Below are 21088 nucleotides of genomic sequence, written 5' to 3'. Positions count from 1 at the left end.
TCTGGGTTGACCATCAACTCTTTGCAGTCCTTTACAAAAATGGGTAACTTTCTCCAGACACAACTACTTCAGCGAGAGTGATCGTGTGTGTCACCACTGCTTTCAGCAGTAATACAGAACCATCTCATCAGACTGCGTCCCACATGTGTCATCCATTACGTATAACATATAACTTTATAAATAAGAGCTGTTGGGCTTATCATTTCTGTATGATGTATCATCAACTCCTGGCGTGACTAATTAAAGTCTCCACTCACTTTATCCAGCCAAACTCTAGGGTTAGTAGTAGTCAGTGTCCACCTCAGAAACTCATGTTATAAGCTTCTGGGATATTTTCAAAGGCCTTGGGGAAGTCCTATCTATGGTGATATGCTCACAGATTTGTGCTTCCTTCTTATGAGAATCCTACATATCAATTTGCTTAGCCTTCTCAGACAACCCTCTCTTGTCTGGGATCCAGACCTTAGTCTGTCGCCTAGAAGATACAGTCAAGTCTACAGCCTGAGTTCCTGTGTCTCCTGAGTTTTCTCTAATTTCCACTTCAGAGTATCCCTCTCTGCCTAATTAATGAGTCTGTTCTTCTAATTACTTGTATTCTTTCTCCCTCTTAGTCAGTCTTTCACATGCTGCATTTAATGACCAGCTTAGTTTATCATTGTACCTCTGCAGAACCCTGAACGTTGGATTTCTCTTCAAACCTCCTCTGACACAATCACCAGAAAGGCTGAACCATATGCAACATTCCTGTTGGCATTAGGATACCTCTTCTCCTGTCCTTCACAATCCCAGTAGGAATTTCTGCAATTTGTCAGAGTACCAGCTGTCCTACTCTGCTTGATCAACACCGCCCCCCCTCCATCCGGTATTGTTGCAGTTCCGACAAGGTGTGCACTTGTGTTAGCGGGACAAAGGATGTGGCGATGTGGGGAGGTGGAGAGGTCATCTACTGTGAGTCATTGTCAGAGACAGGATACTGGATTAGATGGACCCTGGATCTGATGCAGTGTGAAATTCAGGAAGCACCTTACACCAACAAAGTTGCAAGCCACTAGTATTTAAATCCCCATTACTTTGCCAATCCAACTGAAGGGGACTTGAATCAAAAATAAAATTCATAACTTAGGTAATCAATACAGCAATTTAGAAGAAATCCAGAGGCGGCTGAGTCTGTCTTTGCTCACTAGCAAAACCACAGATGGGTCTTTCCTGCTGCATGCTGGACACTTCGCTGCTAGCATTAGTTCTGCATGTCACAGCACTGCTTGCTGTAACAGCCTGGTGATTCAGAGAACAGACCCCGTGTAAATAGCAGTTCAGAAACAGTGTGGCAGTAAGGTGAATCGATATATACGTCGACTTTTCTTCCAAAAGCTAACAGGGTGAGAACCAGAGACTTATTAGCAGAATCTAGTCAGGCTTTTAGGTTGACTGGCTGGTGTCCACCCCTGGCCCTTGTTGATTCTGGACCCGTGTTGCCTATGGAAAGAAATGTGACTCCGTCAGTCTCTGTTTTATATATTAATGAAAGCTCTTAGACAACTGAAATAAAATCAAGAGGACATATCACCACCAAAGCCAAGTTATTCCTAAGAAAGCAAAACTAAGATTAAAACACCACATCTATCAAAGCAGAATCAAATCAAGATCAGATAAAAAAAGTCAAGCAAGTTTGCATCAATATTGGATTAGATTTCAATCCTTGTTTTTTTTTTATGAGAAGTTGACATTTGCTATGGAAAGGAGATGCTTTCCACAAAAATATTCATTTAACGGAAACCCCAATCTCCCGCCAAAAACAGTCATTATGGAGAAGTTTTGACCAGCCCTCGCACACACTTTAACAGAACACACTTAATAGGCAGAAGCTGCACAACTCTTACTCACCAGAAATGAGAGAGGACAATCTCAGGGTCTCTCCAGATCTTTTAAACCGAGTACACAATGAGCATCTTTGTGAGACAATATTTACACCTCTTTAGACCTGGGGAACTTTTTACACCTTCCCCGTCGGGGTTTTAAGGATGTTCACACGCCCTCATTTACTTTCATTTTCACATCCTACAAATAAATTAAACAAAAAGCTGGGACCTCACTCAAGACAGACATAAAACAAAAACAGAAACATAGAAAAAGTGTGATACTGAAAATGACAAGGGGCTCGTGAACTCCTCTGCTCTCAGTGTCTTCTGGACTCACCTAGAGCAGGTACAGGACATGCAGACAAGGATCCAGCTGGTAATGTTCTACTGACACAGTGCTGCTCCCAAGTGGACCTTCCCTTGGTCTAGGGAGAGATTGGCTGAAGGTTGGTGTGACCTATTTGTGGATGTTGTGACTCCCTCTCCCCAGGGTGATCAGTGCTGGAGATTCTGGAACATCAGTCTTCCCTCAGATAGTGTGTTGACCTAAAGGCTTCTCAGCCTTACCCCTGATTCTTATCGTTTACGAATTTTACTCTGCTTTGCAGAGCCTCCCACCAAAGTCCTGGGGCAAATCAGGTGTGAGGTCTACCTTGGAGCCTACAACTCAGTCCAATTGAGTTTGATTTAGATTGTTTTTAGTGAGCATCAACTCAGAAAAGTCCCATTTAAGTCAGTAATTTCAAAGTTTTTTGGTATTTTTCATATCAGAGAGCCCATTGGACTCACCGGAAACAGCAAAAGTCCAGATGTGCAAGACCATTTTGGAGAAGTTAGTATGGTCTTTTCTGGGTCGAATGTCTTAAAAAGACATTATGTCACCAGTTTACAGAAGACTCAATATAAAACTCCTATAAAAATAACTGATGAGAGAAAGCACGACAAAGCCGGCCAGTCAAACATCCTGGCATCAGCAAAATAAAAATAAATTCAGACTTATGGTAAATTTTATCACCTCCACTTTCTCTTCTGCTTGTCTAAAACCAGAGATTCTTATTCTTCTCGCAAACAAGGCAATTATGGTAGCCTTTCTAGTTTGGAACTGGGCTCTAGGACAGAGAACATACCTTCTGAAATCTAAATCTTGATAGAGAAAAGTTATTTTAAAACTCACCAAGATGAAACCCATCAAAAAGATAAAAGTTTAAATTGGACGGAAGGTCTATATATGCCTATCCCAGCTATTCTCATCACATGGTGGAAATTATTATTGCAACTATTTGGCAAATACTTATAGATTCATTGAGTGTAAAGACAGAAGGGACCATTGTTCTTATTGAGTCTAATCTGCTGCATAACACAGGTCACAGAATTTCACCCAGTGATTCCTATATCAAGCCCACGGATGGAGAATCCATCTCATCCATATCTCTGTATCTCTTTCTAGTTCTTAAATGACCCTCAGTATCATTGCATCTGGGGCACCTCCCAACACCCTTGTGAGATAGGGAAGGCCTATAACCCCCATTTTACAGCTGGGGAACTGAAACACGGAGGTAGTGACTTGTCCAAGGTCACACAGGAAGTCTGTGGCAGAGCAGGGGCTTGAATCCAAGGCCGGTGGCCTGACTGCTGTGCCGTTCTTCATTTCGGGACATTTTTTTCCCCACTGGAACAAATAAACACATTTGCAGAAATCCCAGATGGGAAAAAGAGCTGAATTCGCAATGGATTACTGGGCCAACTCTAAGGAAAGGAATAAAGATGAAAAATGATGGGGTTACAAATGTCCCCTATTTTCCATGCAAGCCTGAGATGTGAGGTCTTATAAAATCTATACATCCTTCGTGAAGGATACAAACATCCATCGAAGAAAGGAAGCTGGGCACAAGACTTGATTTCTATTTTACTAAAGAAAAACCCGTAAGAATGTTGTAATCCCTCAGGTGACTAAAGCAGAAAATATACCAGTGACCCCAGCCAACTCCCATTGATTTCAGTCGAAGGAAAGACAGTCACTGACTTCAGAGGGATTTGAATCTGATCTCCAGTTCTTGTATGTGTTCCTGTTCTCCTGTGCTCTGTGAACATATGAGCCTCATTCTCCTTGGAGGGTTATTTTTGATGCCTGCTGTTGGTGGCAATAAAAGACATGGAGGGGAGCTGCTCTTTCTGGAGGAGTGCAGAGTATGTTCATGGAAAGATCAGAGATTTGCAACCAAGCGGTAGCAGTCTGGAGTCACCAGCTTCCACACAGTGATTGCCACACGCTTCTCCACCGAGAGGGCAGCTCTCATTTGGGTGTCCTTGCGCTGCAGGGCTGAGGTGAGCTCAGCACACAGTTCCAGGAAACTGGCTTTCCTCATCTGAAAGTTCTGCAGCCACTGCTCATCATCCCAGACCTGCATAACTATGCGATCCCACCACTCAGTGCTTGTTTCACGAGCCCAAAAGCGACGGTCCACCATGTGCATCTGCTCTATAAAAAGCAACAAAGAGTCCTGTGGCACCTTAAAAGACTAACAGATGTATTGGAGCATGAGCTTTCGTGGGTGAATACCCACTTCGTCATCTGCTCTATGAATGCCAAAAGCAATCTCATGTTGGTCCTGTTGGTGTCGGACAGCACGTCAGGCAACTGTGACTTCCGTTGACTTTGGAACTTCAAGATTAACTGCACTGCCATTCGCAGTGTGCTACTGAGAGCTAGCAGAGCATGGGAGGACAGCACAGGATCCATGGCGGGGTGAGAAGAACTCAAGGGACATTGAAAAATGCTGAGAACTGAAGATGGAAGCACATGGAATGCTGGGATGGAGAGCAATGCATTATTGGACAGTGAGCCTGGACCCATGATGTGCCGCGATCCACTCTGCCTTCCCACAAGACCTAGAGGCAGAAGGTGGAGAGCTGAACTATGGGATAGCTTCCCACAGTGCATTGCTCTCACTGTCAGAACTACTGACCCAAGTGTGGACGCACTATGGTGACAGAGCAAGACAGTTTGAACATGCAACAACCATTTTCTTTTAGCACTTTTGAATCATCAATAAAACTTCCGGCAAAAAAACTCTGACAGTGTAAACCTAGCCTAAAGTTAAACTTCTTCTTAGCTTGTTCATCATTGCAGCCTGTGTGTGTGTGAGATAGAGAGAGAGAGAGAGAGAAGAGGCTGGGGAAAGATGGAGTTATAATTTTACAGTTCACTGGTGCGAAATGGAATCCGATAAGTAAAGCGCTCTCTGCAGCTGCTTCTGCACTGTGTAAAGCTGCAAGAGCTTGCAAATGTTATCAGCTGACTGCATGGGCACGTGTGTGCAGGCATGTTTCTGTGTGAGCATGTGCAGCGTGTGTGTAATACAAACACCAGGACAGCTCTTCTCAACTGGCCATCCTTTACCAAAAGACCAGAGTTGCAATGCTGGCCAGGCAGAAAGAGCTCTGGTTCAGTGCAAAGGCCTCAGGCTGGGCACCTGGGGCTCAGCCTTAGGACTAATCTACAGGAGGAAGATTCATCAGTTTAACATAAGGTGAGATTTTTAAATCAATGTACTATGAAACCAGTGCAAAAGGCTGTGTGGACACTTTGACTTTGGTTCAAAACCAGACTCATTTCACTTTAGTGCAAGTTGATGGGCAACAGGTTTAAGCTAAGCCACTCAGAAGCAGAAATGAATGTGCCCATGTAGGGGGGGTTTACTGGCTTAAATGAATCGGTTAAATTAAACTGATGCAAATTGGTGTATAGACGAGGCCTTAGACTCGCTCTTTAACCTTGAGCAAGCCACGTAACTGCTCTGTGTCTCAGTTCCCCCCAGGATGATGCTACTCTCCCCCCTTTGTAAAGGGCTTTGAGATGTATCGGTGACTAGTGCCGGTATTGTTGCAGTTCCGACAAGGTGTGCACTTGTGTTAGCGGGACAAAGGATGTGGGGAGGTGGAGAGGTGGAGAGGTCATTGCTGTTTCTTCCAAGGTCCCTCAGTTTCTGCAGCCCAGCTCTGAGCCCTTGAAATGGGACTCAGCGAGCACGTTGCTGGAGTGGCTTGGCGGGGTCAGCGGTTTCCTGTCCTGTTAAGTGTCACTGGAAAGGGAGGCTGTTGTTTTATGTGGGGGCTGGCCCCCAGGGAAACTTTTACCTAGTTACTCTGGCTGATCTGAGGGGCGGGGCTTCCCTGCCATCTCAGTGCTCTGAGTCAATGAGAGGGGAGGCTCTGGCATCCTGAAATTACAGCCAAACAATTGGTATCCGTGGAATTTGGTAGTGATGGGAGTTAGGAGAGCAGAATGAGAACAAGCCCTGTGAACTCAGAGTCCTGCCCTGCTACCTGACGGTATTAGGACCTGGGGCATAGGCGGTCAGGCTTAATGGTCAGAGTCGGGAGTCGAGGGCCAGAGCCGGAGTCAGAGTTGGGGATGGAGCTGAGGGTCATGGTCAGGAGTCAAGCCAACGTTGGTAGCCAGAAGAGGAGCCAGGGTCGGAGTCAGGACTGGTAGCCAAAGGTCAGGAGTGGAGTGTAGGGGCAGGAGCCAGAGACGAGGCCAGGATCAGGCACGGATCAGGTGCAGGGCAGGAACAGACGACAAGGGCAGGACCGAGGCAGGAACCAGGAACAGGCTAGAACTGGAGCAGGAACTGTGAACAGGGGCTGGATACAGATTGCAGGACACAGGCAAGAGCTGGGTCCAATGCAGCAGCAACTGAGAATCTGCCCGGTTGCTTGGACAGTCCACTTCAGTCACTTCCTGGCTTGAGTAGTGGGTGCGAGCCAATCAGGCGACAGCATGCCTTGGGCGTGCCGATAGGATTTACTGTGGGGACTGAGCTTCCCAGATTTGTGAGGTGCTGCTTCATCTGTCCTGCTAGTGAAGGCAGGGGGCTGGACTCGATAACCTTTCGGGGTCCCTTCCAGTTCTATGAGATAGGTATATCTCTATACATTCTACCTTGGACAACCAGGGAGTGTCAGAAACCTAGGCTCCCCACAGCCCCGGGTTCTAGACCCCTTGAAACCAAAGACCCCATCATTCTTGGATCCTTACAGACAGATAGGGCAGTGCTAATGTTTCAGAGGGTGGATCAGGACGAGCCCTTTTAGCCTTGCAGTATTTCTTTCTATGTGTAGCTTGATGCCAAATAGACCCCCTCTTTCTTTGTGGCCTGGGATACAAAGGTTTGTGTTAACAAGGCTTGGTGTTCACTTGAAAAGCATGTGAAATGCATCTTAGCAAATCCCTGAGTCCAACTCAGGTTGCACTGCGGGCTTTTGTAAGTGATTCCTTTAAAGAGCTAGGTGTAATAAGAGCCACAGTGTTAGAATTGCTTTGATCTTCCGTGTGGAGAGCTCCTTTGACATGTCTCAGTGTGCTGATCCCACTCGCTTTCAAGATACCATCCTGGAGACCACCTGGATAGTATCAGCAAAAGCTCTGTAGGGTCTTTGTGTAGTTTGGCATCTCTGTCTCTGGGGAACTGTGCCTCAGGTGTGGTACAGCTGATGGTGTTTTCCCTACAGCCATCAGACACCATCAGTCTCTCTGCCTGTTCAGTCTTTTCTGTTGGGCAAGGATCCTGCCTAGTGGTGGATTTTGTGTTGTGAGAGCCTGACAATGCAGAATTGAATCAAGACCCCCATTTCACATAGTCTTTCAAAGAGCCATCAGAGGGTAATCAAGTCCTTAGATTGAATCAGCTCTCTAGTGCCTCATTACCAGTTCCTAAGCCATCCATTCCCACAAGTGCTCTGGGTTCCATGTGTGCATGTGGCTTAAGGCTTAAGGAGCTGGAGTCTCAACTCCTTGGTCCAGCTAGTGGTCAGAAATCACCTCAGTCCAAGAAGATAGAAACACAAAGGAAAGAGAAGCTCCCACTAGAGATCAGCTTTAATGGTGGGAAGAGAGATGGTCCTGAACAAAACCCCAAGGAATGGATCAAACCTGAACTCTGATGGGGGAGCCAAACCCAGATCTTGCTTCTGGTGCCCATCTCTAAATTGTGTCAAACCGAATCAATCAGCCAGCATGGTTTTATGGACAGTAGGTCTTTTCAAACAAGCCTGATTTAGTTCTTAGAGTAGGTTACAAGTTTGATTGATAAAGGTAACTGCATAGTTGCGTTGACTTAGTACTACATGACATGCTGATTAAAAAAATCATACAGTATCAAGCACACGTTAAATGGATTAAGAATGGGCTAACTGACATATCAAAAAGTAGTCGTTAATGGGTAATCATCACTGAATGGGGCTGCTACTGTTGGGTTTCCATGGGGATTAGTAGTAGACCCAACACTATTCAACTTTTTCATCGGTGATCTGGAAGTGAATACAAAATCACTGCTGATAACATTTGCAGGTGACACAAAAATGGCAGAGTGGCAAATAATGATGAGGACAGGGCAGTCATACAGAGTGATCTGGACTCCTTGGTCAGCTGGGCCCTTTCAAACAAAATGCATTTTAATACAGCCAAATGGGATGTTATACATCTGGAGCAAGGAATGCAGGCCATGCCTACAGAATAGGTGACTGTAACCTAGAAGACAGTGCCTCTGAAAAGGATTTAGGCATCACATGGCCTTCCAATGCAATGCGGTGGCAAATAGGGTTAATGCAATCCTTTGCTATATAAACAGGGCAGGAGGAGTAGTGAGGTGACTTTCCCTCTGTTCATAGCTTGGGTTAGACCAATACTGTGAACAGTTCTGGTGTCCACATTTTCAAAACAATGTTGAAAAATTGGAGAGAGTGCAGAGAAGAGCTACAACAATGATTTGAGGACCGGAGAAGATTCCTCATAGTGAGAGACTTAACTAACTCAACCCATTTATCAGAAAGAAGACTGAGGCGTGACTTGATTAGAGTGTACAAGCACCTTCCTGAGGAGAAAATACCATCATCAGAAGGCTTATCTAATCTAGCAGAGAAAGGCATAACAAGAACCAGTGGCTGAAAGCTGAAGCCAGACAAATGCAAATGAGAAAAAGACACAAATGTTAAGAGTTTGGACGATTAACCATTGGAACAGGCTGCCAACAGAAGTGAGGGATTCTCCATCTCTTGATGTCTTCAGATCCAGACTGGATGCCTTCCCAGAAGATATGCTTTAGCCAATCACAAGTTATGTTTTAGTCAAAGACAAGCTATTGGGCTCAATACAGGGGCGGTGGAGTGAAATGTAATAGCCTGTGACATACAGGATGTCAAACTAGATGATCTAATGGTCCCTTCTCGCCTTACACTCTGTGAATCTATGAAATCCCTGAACTTGAACACTCTAGAACATCCTTTAGAGAATGTACAGAACCTACAGCCCTGACCTGGCCTTCTGATCCATCGATGGAAATACACTTCGAGGGGCTGGGAGGGAGGTTTCAGTGTCTGGATCTGAATTTTTCATCTTAGGCCCAGCTCTGATCGCAGATGTGTGAAACTTGAAACCGTGGAAAATGCTGCAGTTTCCAACTGAGTTTTTCTTGGAGCATTTTGGTTCATTCCAACCTGAAACTCTGGGGTGTCAGAACCCAGCTGAACATCAGCCAAAGAAACAATTGTACAGATGCCTGAAAACGACCACAGCTGGGTAGCACTAATGATTGCCCAAGCTTCTGAGTATACAGCTGAGTCTTCATGAGATTCCTCCAGCAGTAATGGCACTTGCTGGTTTTCCCTCGTTTAACAAATTGCAACATGTATTTGAGAGCACAGGCCGCTCTCTTTCCTCCCAGGGCTGCTTGTTAGCTCTAGACTCAGACCCTTGTTAACACTGTGGCAGTGGGTACAGCTCCATGGATGAACAGGTATTCAAATAGTCATGAATAAAGTATCTCTCGCTCTTTTATTGGCAAGAGTTTGTTAGCCAAAGCCCAGATGAATTGTGAATGCAGCTTATTGCTCTTCAACTTCCCTGGTCTTCGATCTTAGGCCTCTAGTTTGTAGATCAGCTGGCCTGACCTTACAGTATCTCTGTTGATGCTATCGTAGTGTTTGGGGCAGACCGATGAACGCTGCTCAGACAGTCTCAGCAGAGAGCTGAGGGCACTGCATGGAAAACTACTCGTGGTGGAGAACAGAGCGGACAGGTGAAGGGAGAGAGACTGAGTGGGCGGAGGGGTGTCAAGCTGCCTTGCAGTGAGTTCCAACCTCAGGGCAGACTCTTAAGAACCAGGGCACAGACCCCAAATTGGCTGTGAGTTCTATACTTAGATTTCACCAACCAATGATCACCTGTAAACTCCTCATACATTGTCACAGACAGTCCCCTGGGGTTCTCCAATCTGTCTTGCCACCCAGCTGAGCCTAGCGTTTTGATAGATGATCTCTTACACCAAGAATCACAACAATATTCTAGTTACTCCCAGTTCTAAAGGACTAGTCACTTACCCCAGGTCAATTGCACATTAGATTTCACACCAAAGACAAGTCTATTAGCTAATCCTTTGATAAACTATATACAGATTTATTAATAGGAAAAGGAAACAAGAGTCATTTATAAGGTTAAAGCAGGTAAACATAGATACACACATGAGTTATTATCTTAAGTTTCGAAAGGTAATGGGAGCATATATAATAAACAAGGTCTATATGTTCTTTAGGATTAACCTCAGCTAATCAGCTTATGCCTAGAAACCTTGCACCCCAGAGTCCAAGCAGCACAGAGATACAGTTTCTTCTTGTTAGGGGTTTTTACCTCTCCTCCCATGTGCTCTGAGCTGTGGTCTCAACTGATAGGAGGAATCCACTTGCATGACTCGTCTTTATGGGAGGGACAGCAGAACAACAGTATTTTGTCCTCTTTAATGTCCCACAATAGCCCGCCTGGTATCAAAGGACCTTCCCTTTTGGGCTGGACATACCATCTTCTGCTGGAGATCAGCACATCACACTAGTTAATGTCTCTCTTCATTCTCGTGATTTACACAGTCACGGGAACTTAGACCAGGGCTAAACTACAAACCTATATCAGTATAACTACGTCGCTCAAGGGGGTGAAAAATCCACACCTAAGCCCCCATGTAGACAGTGCTATGGTGACAGGAGACCGTCTCCCATCGACATAGCTACAGCCCCTCGGGGAGATGGATTAACTGTCCTGATAGGAGGCGGCGTAATGTCTTCGGTAAAGCACTACAGTGACGCAGACAAGCCCCTCAGTACAAATGCTCAAGTAGTGCCGTACAATATGGGACATAGAGGTTTCCTGTGAGATTAAGGCATGGAGCAATTTACAAGCATTCAATAAAGTCCAAACACTAAACACATTCTTATCATTCTAATACCTGTTTTAGCAATACAGACACACAGGTGAGCCAGGCTGATCCCAGCTATGTGTTTGTTAGTAGTCAGATGAGACATGGGGACCTTGGCATGAGCTGGCACCTGGTGTGCCAGTGTCACAGCAGGGGAAGTATTTACTGTCCCTGTCCATGCAGGGACATGTATTTCCTCCAAGGAACTGGGATAGGAAACAGCACCCTGTTTTTAGTGATGCCCCACTTTAGGCAGGAGCTTACCTGACAGGAGACCTGTGTTCTAATTCAGACTGTGCCACTGGCTTGCTGTGTGGCCTTGGTTGAGTCTCTTTGTGTCTCTGAGCCTCACTTTCCCCACCTGTAAAATGGGGCTAATGATGCTTGCCCACCTTTGTAAAGTGCTTTGAATTCCAAGGCCGAGGAAGAAGTTGTTCAATCGAGTGGATTACAGTCACACAGTGAATGAGGCCTGGACATGTTTGGGTTAGTGGTGGATGAGCTCAGGAGTTTCAGCTATTTGGTTCATAGGGAAATCCAAAGGTTTCCCACCCACTGGAGGGGAACAAGCTGGCTCTTGAGAGTCCTGGTTCCTGCAGTGTCATAAGGGACAGCTTTTCTAGGGGCATCTGAACAGCTCTGCTTCCACCCAAAACCAGGAAGTGCTGAGGCTCATGGGAATGAAAAATGTTACGTTGCTGAAATTATTCTGATTGCCCCTCCCCCTCCAAATCAGCTCACCTTTGAATGAAGGTTCCTTCCTGTTTCTCAGCTGGTTGCTCCCTGTACCAGACTAACGTCTACGTACAACATCTGCTCCCACATCAGCTGCTTCCTGTAAACCCCAAACATTTACAAACAAGCTGGGGAGACGGTGGGGACGGGGGAGACTATGCCAGGGAGTGGGTGAGGTGTGCTAATGTGAGGAGAGGGAAGGTGTGGATGCATTGGCAAGAAGATGGGACCGGATAACTGAGAGAGGGGATGGAACTCCTCTTGAGGAGATGGTGGAACAAGGTGACCTGGGGAGAGGGTGGAACATGGTAGCCATCATCATTAGCAGTAACAATCCGACTTTCCCTGGGTGATTTAGCTTTTCACGCCTTTGACATTAGCCCTCAAGTGGTGCCGGACTTCGAAAAACCCAGCGCTTTGACATAAATTCCATTGCTGGGCCCAATTAAATCTATATATAGTCTTTATAGAGCCTAGCTAACGATCTATCCCTCACTCGGCATGCACGCCTCAGTAACCGCACAGGAACCGGTGCTCATTAAGATTGGGCTTTCTCTCCTTTAATTGTGACACTAGGCTCTCCATTTTGAAGGCTTTTGAGTGCAAACATCTTGCCAAACCTCATTTGTTATACGATTTGCAGCCTGCAATTATTTGAAACACTTAACTTGTGGGACCACGTGAGGCCAGATTCATCAGTAACCAGGCTGGGGATTTGGAGGGAGCTGAGGTGCGTGGATCAGGAGTGGAGCTCAGGGACAGCATGAATTGCAAGTTGACCAAAGTTGGGTGCTTGCAGGAAAGTTAGTGGGGAGAGGCAAAGATTGTTGCTGGTCCTGGATGAAGAGGCTCTGAACCCTCCAGAGGCCTGAGCTAGTGGGGTGGGTTTTGTTTTTAACTTGTGAATTCTCTGGCTTAGTGTAGAGAACTCAGTCTTTTTCCTTCACCTTTATGTTTGCCCCATATGATCTCCCTCTGTCTATTGCTGGGAGTGTCACTGGCTGCACAGAGGAGAACCCGCTCACACAGCTAGAGAGGAGAGTTGGGGATAACAGAGGAGGGAGGGACAGATCCTGGACACGGTGATAGGCAGAAATGAGTGTGTGACTTGAACAGGTAATTTACCCTACCAGTGCCACGCAACAGCCACATTGACCTCAAGCTTAATTATTGTGTCATATGTTCTCAGCAGCTACTGCTGCTTCTAATTAACTCGCCTTAATTAAAGCCCCTGGTTTTTAACGTTCTGAGCATAGGAGAATAGATTTGCTGGGAGGAAGCTTTACACTGAGAAGGAATAGTTTGGAGTGGCATGTGCATTGGCTGTGCTGGGACAGGAGAGTGGCGTTCGCATTGGCTGTGCTGGGAAGGGAGAGTGGCGTTCGCATTGGCTGTGCTGGGAAGGGAGGGTGGCGTTCGCATTGGCTGTGCTGGGAAGGGAGGGTGGCGTTCGCATTGGCTGTGCTGGGAAGGGAGGGTGGCGTTCGCATTGGCTGTGCTGGGACAGGAGGGTGGCGTTCGCATTGGCTGTGCTGGGACGGGAGGGTGGCGTTCGCATTGGCTGTGCTGGGAAAGGAGGGTGGCGTTCGCATTGGCTGTGCTGGGACAGGAGGGTGGCGTTCGCATTGGCTGTGCTGGGAAGGGAGGGTGGCGTTCACATTGGCTATGCTGGGACGGGAGGGTGGCGTTCGCATTGGCTGTGCTGGGAAGGGAGGGTGGCGTTCACATTGGCTGTGCTGGGAAAGGAGGGTGGCGTTCGCATTGGCTGTGCTGGGACAGGAGGGTGGCGTTCGCATTGGCTGTGCTGGGAAGGGAGGGTGGCGTTCGCATTGGCTGTGCTGGGAAGGGAGGGTGGCGTTCGCATTGGCTGTGCTGGGAAGGGAGAGTGGGCATTGGTTGTGCTGGGACAGGACAGCTGTGTGCAGTTTGCAGTGTCATTCCCACACCCCATTGGAGGTGAGATGTCACTTACATTAGGTGTCTCAATGTTGTGGACTGGAATGGAACCCAGGATCCATTTCTAGTGCAACTGGAGGATCTCCTCTTAAACTGGTTTTAGAATCATGTAAATAAAAAATTACTCCTGATTCACACCAGTATACGGTAGAGGTGGGTGGATCAGGCCCAGGGTTTGGTTTTCAGTTGGGTTCCTGCTTTTCACACACCTTCCTGCTGGGATTATGCACAGGAGTTGCAGAGACTTGCCTGAGATCACACGGTCAATGGCCCAAGCTGGATTGGCATCCCAGCTCTCCCAGAGTCCTTTGCACTAACCACATCCTCAGGAGCTTTGCTAAGGGAACACAGAACCTGGTTCTTGGGTGGTTTTTGTCTCAACCTATTCAACAAACAGCATTAGCGTGAATGCTCTATTCAGGGCTTTGAAATGAAATCAGCCTCTCTTAATCTTGCTGCAGCTTTTTGGGGGCCAGCTGAGCCTTGAAAGATAGGAGCAGCATTCACTGAACCCACACAGCTTGACAGAGTCACGTTCAGTGTTTTGGAAATGTATCTTTTGACTATTGGGAAGGAAATTGGCTACTTAAGATGCCTTTTTGTACATTTAAATTGACTTAGTCCATCAGACTGAATAAATCCAGCTGCTGTATTAACAGCCAATTATAAGAGCAGAGATGGAGCAATAATTCACATTTTGACCAGAATGGCGGCAGCTTAGAAAAAAGGAACGTGTATATACTGAAATGATAAAAGAGTCAAATATGGAAACCAGAAAACGAGGGCTGAGCAAATACCAGGAGCCTTGTATAATGGCAGAAGGGGCAGCCAAATTTCTAGCAGGATTAGCTGATTAGTGTCAGCCAAATCCAAGACCTCCATCATTTTGTTTTAAATGACTCCATGTAACTCAGTTATACTAGAAAGAGATGAAAGAGGTGGTTTTTGGAGGGAGCTGGTCCTACTTATGGTTAATGTAAAGATTGGAATTCAGGTTTCCAGTTGATTTGTGAGGAAGGGTGGCTTAGTGGTTAGGACACTCAGTCATAGGCGCCGAACACCCACGGAAAAAAATTAGTGAGTGCTGAGCATCCACCAGCAGCCAAGCTCCCCGCCCCTAGCACTCCTGCCGGTCAACTCCTCCTCATCCCTCCTGTGCGCCGCAGAACAGCTGTTCAGTGGTGTGCAGGAGCCACTGGGAGGGAGGAGGAGGAATGGGGAGGAGGGGTGCTCGGGGGAGGGGGTGGGAAGAGGCAGGGGTGGAGCGGGGATGGTTCGGGGCCTTGGGGGTAGGTGTGGAGTGGGGGTGGGGCGGGACTAGGGGCAGAGCAGTGGCAGGAAGAGGCAGGGTGGGGGTGGGGCTTTGGGGAAGGGGTGGAGTGGGGGCAGGGCCAGGGGCGAGATCTGGAGAAAGGGGTAAAAAGTGAGGTGGCAAAGTTTGCAGATGATACTAAACTACTCAAGATAGTTAAGACCAAAGCAGATTGTGAAGAACTTCAAAAAGATCTCACAAAACTAAGTGATTGGGCAACAAAATGGCAAATGAAATTTAATATGGATAAATGTAAAGTAATGCATATTGGAAAAAATAACCCCAACTATACATACAACATGATGGGGGCTAATTTAGCTACAACGAGTCAGGAAAAAGATCTTGGAGTCATCGTGGATAGTTCTCTGAAGATGACCACGCAGTGTGCAGAGGCGGTCAAAAAAGCAAACAGGATGTTAGGAATCATTAAAAAGGGGATAGAGAATAAGACTGAGAATATATTATTGCCATTATATAAATCCATGGTACGCCCACATCTCAAATACTGTGTACAGATGTGGTCTCCTCACCTCAAAAAAGATATTCTAGCACTAGAAAAGGTTCAGAAAAGAGCAACTAAAATGATTAGGAGTTTGGAGAGGGTCCCATACGAGGAAAGATTAAAGAGGCTAGGACTTTTCAGCTTGGAAAAGAGGAGACTAAGGGGGGATATGATAGAGGTATATAAAATCATGAGTGATGTTGAGAAAGTGGATAAGGAAAAGTTGTTTACTTATTCCCATAATACAAGAACTAAGGGTCACCAAATGAAATTAATAGGCAGCAGGTTTAAGACAAATAAAAGGAAGTTCTTCTTCACACAGCGCACAGTCAACCTGTGGAACTCCTTACCTGAGGAGGTTGTGAAGGCTAGGACTATAACAATGTTTAAAAGGGAACTGGATAAATTCATGGTGGTTAGGTCCATTAGTGGCTATTAGCCAGGATGGGTAAGGAATGGTGTCCCTAGCCTCTGTTTGTCAGAGGTTGGAGCTGGATGGCAGGAGAGAGATCACTTGATCATTGCCTGTTAGGTTCACTCCCTCTGGGGCACCTGGCATTGGCCACTGTCGGTAGACAGATACTGGGCTAGATGGACCTTTGGTCTGACCCAGTACGGCCGTTCTTATGTTCTTATGTTCTTAAGACGGGGGAGGGAGGGGGCTTGGAGGAAGGAGTGGAGTTGGGGCGAGCCTGTGGTGGGGGGGGTCGAGCACCCACTCTGAGTAGAGAGCAAGTTGGCGCCTATGCACTCAGTTAGGACGTGGGAGATTTAGGTTTAGCTCCTGGCTCTGCCTCCGACTCCTTGTGTGACCCTGGGCAAATCACCCAATCATAGTCCGTTTCCCATCTGTAAGATGAGGTTAGCAACACGTCCTTCATCTGCCTTGTCTATGTAGATTGCGAGCTCTTTGAGGCCAGGACAGCCTCTTACTAAGTGTATCTGCCGACAAGCACAATGGGGCCCGATATTGGTTAGGCCTCTAGGCACAATAGTAATATAAATAATATCCCAGCTCGTGCTGTTCCGCACCAGCGGCACCTCAATGTTTGGGATCTCCGATCTCCCCACCCTTGGTTAGGTGTGTCCCAAACACTCATTAGAATTCCACCTCGGTAGAAGATCACTCCTAAGAAGTGTCATCGGGAATGGTTTGAGTGTGTCAGAGGGGCGGGGTGGGAATTAGGTGTGCTGGAACATGGGGACCAGGGGCCATGGCCCCAGCACTTTAAAAAGGGGATAGGTGGTACAGGGAATAGGCGGGAGTGTGGGGAACAGGCCGGGAGGGAGGCAGGCTCAGGGAGGAGTAGCGCGAGGGCAGGGCCTCGGCGTGAATGGGTGATGTGAGGGCAGGGGCTTGGGGGGAAAGGGTGGCATGGGGGGGCAGGGCCACGGTTTGGGCACTGGTGGGCCCCCCCACTTTTAAGGCACTTCTGCTGCTCCTGGTGGGAATCAAAATCTGGTTTCAGAGATTGTTTCAGCCTTCACTGCAGAAGATGACTCGATTCTAATGCCTCTATCAGTAATGATGAGGAGAAGACGTGATTGCAGGGCTGTGTGGACTTTTCTTTTTCATATATCTTTGGGGCAGCGTCAAAGGCTGATTGCTCCTAGAGGGCACGGACAGTTCTTGAGACTTCAGACTCACGGAGATGAGCTGAATTAATTGCAGATTATGTTCCAGGGTGAAATATGAGCTCTGATGTTGTCTTATTTGCTCGATGTTCCCTTCTCTTAAGCTGATGACCCCTTGGTGGCTTTCCTTTCAGTCACAGCTCCTTTGTTTTCTGTGGTCTCTCCCTTTATTAATTAGAAGGGCTGACACTGCAGCTCAAGACATTTATCAGCCTGGTACAATTGTAATTAATCTCACAATAAAGCTGCTTGAGATGAATTCATACAGGACCCACTGTACCAGCAGTAGCACACAATGATAGGAGTGGTTATACTGGACCCTCTCACTAGGGCCTACACCACAGAACATGGCGCATGGTTTGGTGTGAGTTCATACTGGGTAGCTGTGTGTCTTGGAGGCATTAACACAAAACAAGATGTGTTGCTGTAGCACATACCCATGTGTCTCAGGTTCACCAAACGGGATGCATGCAGTACAGGGCCAGGTATGTGAAATAACCATACTCCCTAGGTCCTGCTGCTGCTCTCACTGGATGGCTGAATGGTGATCAGATACCACAGTGATGGGCAATGATACAAAAACCTACAGAGGTAGCTAATTTCTGTTACATCTTTGCAACAATTTGCCAATGAGGCCACCCCACCTGGGTAGTTAACACCTGCTACTAGCACAGTCAGGCTTTTGCGTCTGGCTTGACAGAGCGTTGTCTTTTCCTCAGAGCTCCATTTTCATTCTAATGCTGGAGTCACAACTAGAGGTGCGTGTGGACCAGGACGCCAGACTGGAACCCCATGCGATGACGGAGAAGTGCACATTCTGATCTAAACTTCACAGCTCAGACCCCTTCATGTCAGACGGGTGCAAACAGGACTAGAGCCCTGGCAGACTTTGGGGAAATCGAGGTCTTCAATTAAAGTGGAAAATCAGAGCAGAACCCTGTCTAACATCAGGGTAGTTTGGATCTGGATCTGAACTTCATAGCTGAGACCCACCTGTATTTACAAGTTTCTGTCCTTCAAGGTGGATGAAGGTCCAATACATAATAAATTGCTTTTGGATTAGGGAAGGACAGATTTACAGTCTTTAACCACTGAATTATGAGCTACTTTTGCAAGTATTTTACTGGGTTAAAATCTAGGGATAGTCCAACCAGACCTGAGAAAGGAAGAACCAGCCCAGCCCAGTTTTTAACGGAGGGTGATTAACCAGTGGAACACACTACCAAGGGAAGTCATAGAGTCTTCATCTCTTGATGTCTTCAAATCAAAACTGGATGCCTTTCTGAGAGATAGGTGTAAGGCCAGGTTTACCATGCCAAGTTTGATTGGCACAGTCAGGGGCATGAAAAAAACACACACACGCCCTGACTGACATAGCGATACAGGCGAAACAGTCCATGTAGGTGCAGCTATACTGGGGAAAGAGTTCTTTTACCAGTACAGGTTATGTCGTTCAGGGAGGTTTAACTAGACTGGCAAAAGAACGCCTTTTACGGCATAAGCTGCATCTCCACTAGGGGGCTCTGCTGGTAGAGCTGGATAGACAAAGCCTTTGGAGTAGGGATGGGCAAACTTTTTGGCCCAAGGGCCACATCAGGGTTGCAAAACTGTATGGAGGGCCGGGTAGGGAAGGCTGTGCCTCCCCAAACAGCCTGGCCCCCTCTCTCTCTATCTGCCCCCTCCCACTTCCTGCCCCCTGACTGGCCCCCTCAAAACTCCCGACCCATCCAACCCCCCCCTGCTCCTTGTCCCCTGACCGCCCCCTCCCAGGACCCCCCCACCCCTAACCACCCCCCAGGACCCCACCCCCTATCCAACCCACCATCCCCTGACTGACCCCTGACCCCCATCCACACTCCTGCCCCCTGACAGGTCCCCCAGACTCCCACGCCTATCCAACCCCACCGTTCCCTGTCCCCTAACCACCCTGCCCCAGAACCTTCGCCCCATCTAACTGCTGCCTGCTCCCTGCCCCCTGACTGTCCCCCGGGACCCCCTGCCCCTTAATCCAACCCCCCTGCTCCCCGCCCCCTTACCATGCCGCTCAGAGTGGCAGGATTGGCAGCCATGCGGCCCGGCCGGAGCCTGCCACACTGCCCGAGAGGAGCTCACAGGCCCACCGGCCAGAGCGCCAGCAGTGCGGCGAGCTGAGGCTGCAGGGGAGGGGGGACAGCAGGGGAGGGGCCGGGGGGCTAGCCTCCCTGTCCGGGAGCTCAAGGGCCGGGCACTCAAGGGCCAGGCAGGACAGTCCTGCAGGCTGGATGTGGCCTGCGGGTCGTAGTTTGCCCACCCCTACTTTGGAGTGTAGATTATCCCCAAGTCCAACAAGTTATTGGGCTCAATACTGAAGTATCTGAGTGAAATTCTATGTGTTATACAGGAGGTCAGACTAGATGATCTAATGGTCTCTTCTGACCATAAACTCTATGGTTCTATGGACTCTCTACCCCATCCCCCCCATAGCATCCCCATAACCTCTTGAACCTTCCACCAAAACTTTTTAAGGTGTGAAAAAGTTTGTATCCTGTTTTCCCTGTATTATTTTACCTATTTCCTCTGCCCCTTTGGCCTGTACTCATGAGATTTCCGTGGCCACTTTTGTAGGCCCAATCTTCTAGAGGTTTCTTTGAGCTTTTGATGTTTGCCCATAGTTATGTAAAAGTGCCCAGCTGCAGTAGCTGGTTTCTTTGGGGGATTTACCATAGGCAATGGTTCTCAGCGGTGTTTCATCAGGGTAATAACATACTGTATCATCTGAAGGAATAAACTTGCCCTGCCATCATGGGCTGGTAGGAAGGTATGGGTGATTGACTGTATATTACGGATCCACTCTGGAGCTCATTCAGTGGGAAAGACACTCTCAGGTCATTGGACACAAAATGTAGATTTTGGTTTAAAAAAATGGAAATCTTTGCCCTGTTATACGGGAGGTCAGACTAAATGATCAGAGAGGTCCTTTCTAGCCTTAAACTCTATGACTCTGTGAAATGTTTTAATTAAAAAGAAAGAAAGAGAGAGCAAGGAATATGCAAAGATGCTTTCTCGTGGTGGGATGGTTAAAACACTCCTCTGCAGCCAGGCTCACAGCCGTCTCTTTCAGATCACAGTGCCGCTAGTTCCAGCTCTCTGACTGCTTATATCCTATAGCCTTCTCTGGAGATTAGCACCTCTACACACTGAGCTACAGGAGCTTGGAGCGGCAGCTTGGAGGCATGGAGAAAGTCATAAACCTCTTTATGTTGTCTCGCCACTAGAGGGGACAAAGAGACACGGTGCCAATGTGTCAGTTGGCAACAGCATTGGGCTAGGATAGGAAAACCAGGAAGTGAAACTGTGTGTAAACAGAAAGCCCAAGTGGAGCAAAGTGCGGCGTATAAACAACCGCCGGGAGGTTTTGAAATTCCTTCAGCTGCCCTAAGTTGGAGCTGAAGTCCAGGGGGCCGAGGGCTAGAGGAATGATAGCTGCACGTGGAAAATAAAATAGCTGGAGTTTCCAGAAGAAAAGATGGGCTTGTGGGCGACGCTTGGTGTGCGATTTATTGACCAAGGAAATATTCACCATGGAGTAGGTGGGGCAAAGAGGTCTGGAGACAAGAGACCAGGAGAGAGCTCTTAGAATGGAAGAATGGCCAAGTGGTTGTAGGCTGTTATCCTAGGACTGGGTTCATGTCCCTGCTCCACCCCAGACTTCCTGTGTGCCCTTGGTTAAGGCACTTAGTCTTCCTGTGCTTTAGTTCCCATTAGTAAAATGGGGATAATAGGCCTGCACTAGCTCGCTAGGGTGTTGTGAGGATCAGATGCTGTGATAAAGGGGGGCCATATAAGTCCCAGAGAGAGGTATCTA

The 21088-nt window shown here is 47.5% G+C and overlaps 1 protein-coding gene across 6 annotated transcripts in view; it reads left to right on the top strand.

Moving 5' to 3' along the window:
* PLXNA4 (plexin A4) overlaps positions 1-21088 on the top strand; it is a 625415-nt gene that overhangs the window by 382495 nt on the left and 221832 nt on the right. The window contains exon 5 of one of the 6 annotated variants that reach the window (XM_039519680.1): positions 17964-18157. The exons of the other annotated variants lie outside the window; for them this stretch is intronic. Within the exon in view, the coding sequence (XP_039375614.1) occupies positions 17964-18065 (102 nt within the window). The 3' untranslated portion in view covers positions 18066-18157. Of the gene's footprint in view, positions 1-17963; positions 18158-21088 lie in introns of those variants that run through there. 6 annotated transcript variants of the gene reach the window in all.

Source organism: Mauremys reevesii, linkage group 1 (assembly GCF_016161935.1).
Source record: "Mauremys reevesii isolate NIE-2019 linkage group 1, ASM1616193v1, whole genome shotgun sequence".
Classification (NCBI taxonomy): Eukaryota; Metazoa; Chordata; order Testudines; family Geoemydidae; genus Mauremys; species Mauremys reevesii.
The sequence above is the reverse complement of the archived record's forward strand: the minus strand, read 5'-3'. Positions and strand labels throughout refer to the sequence as shown.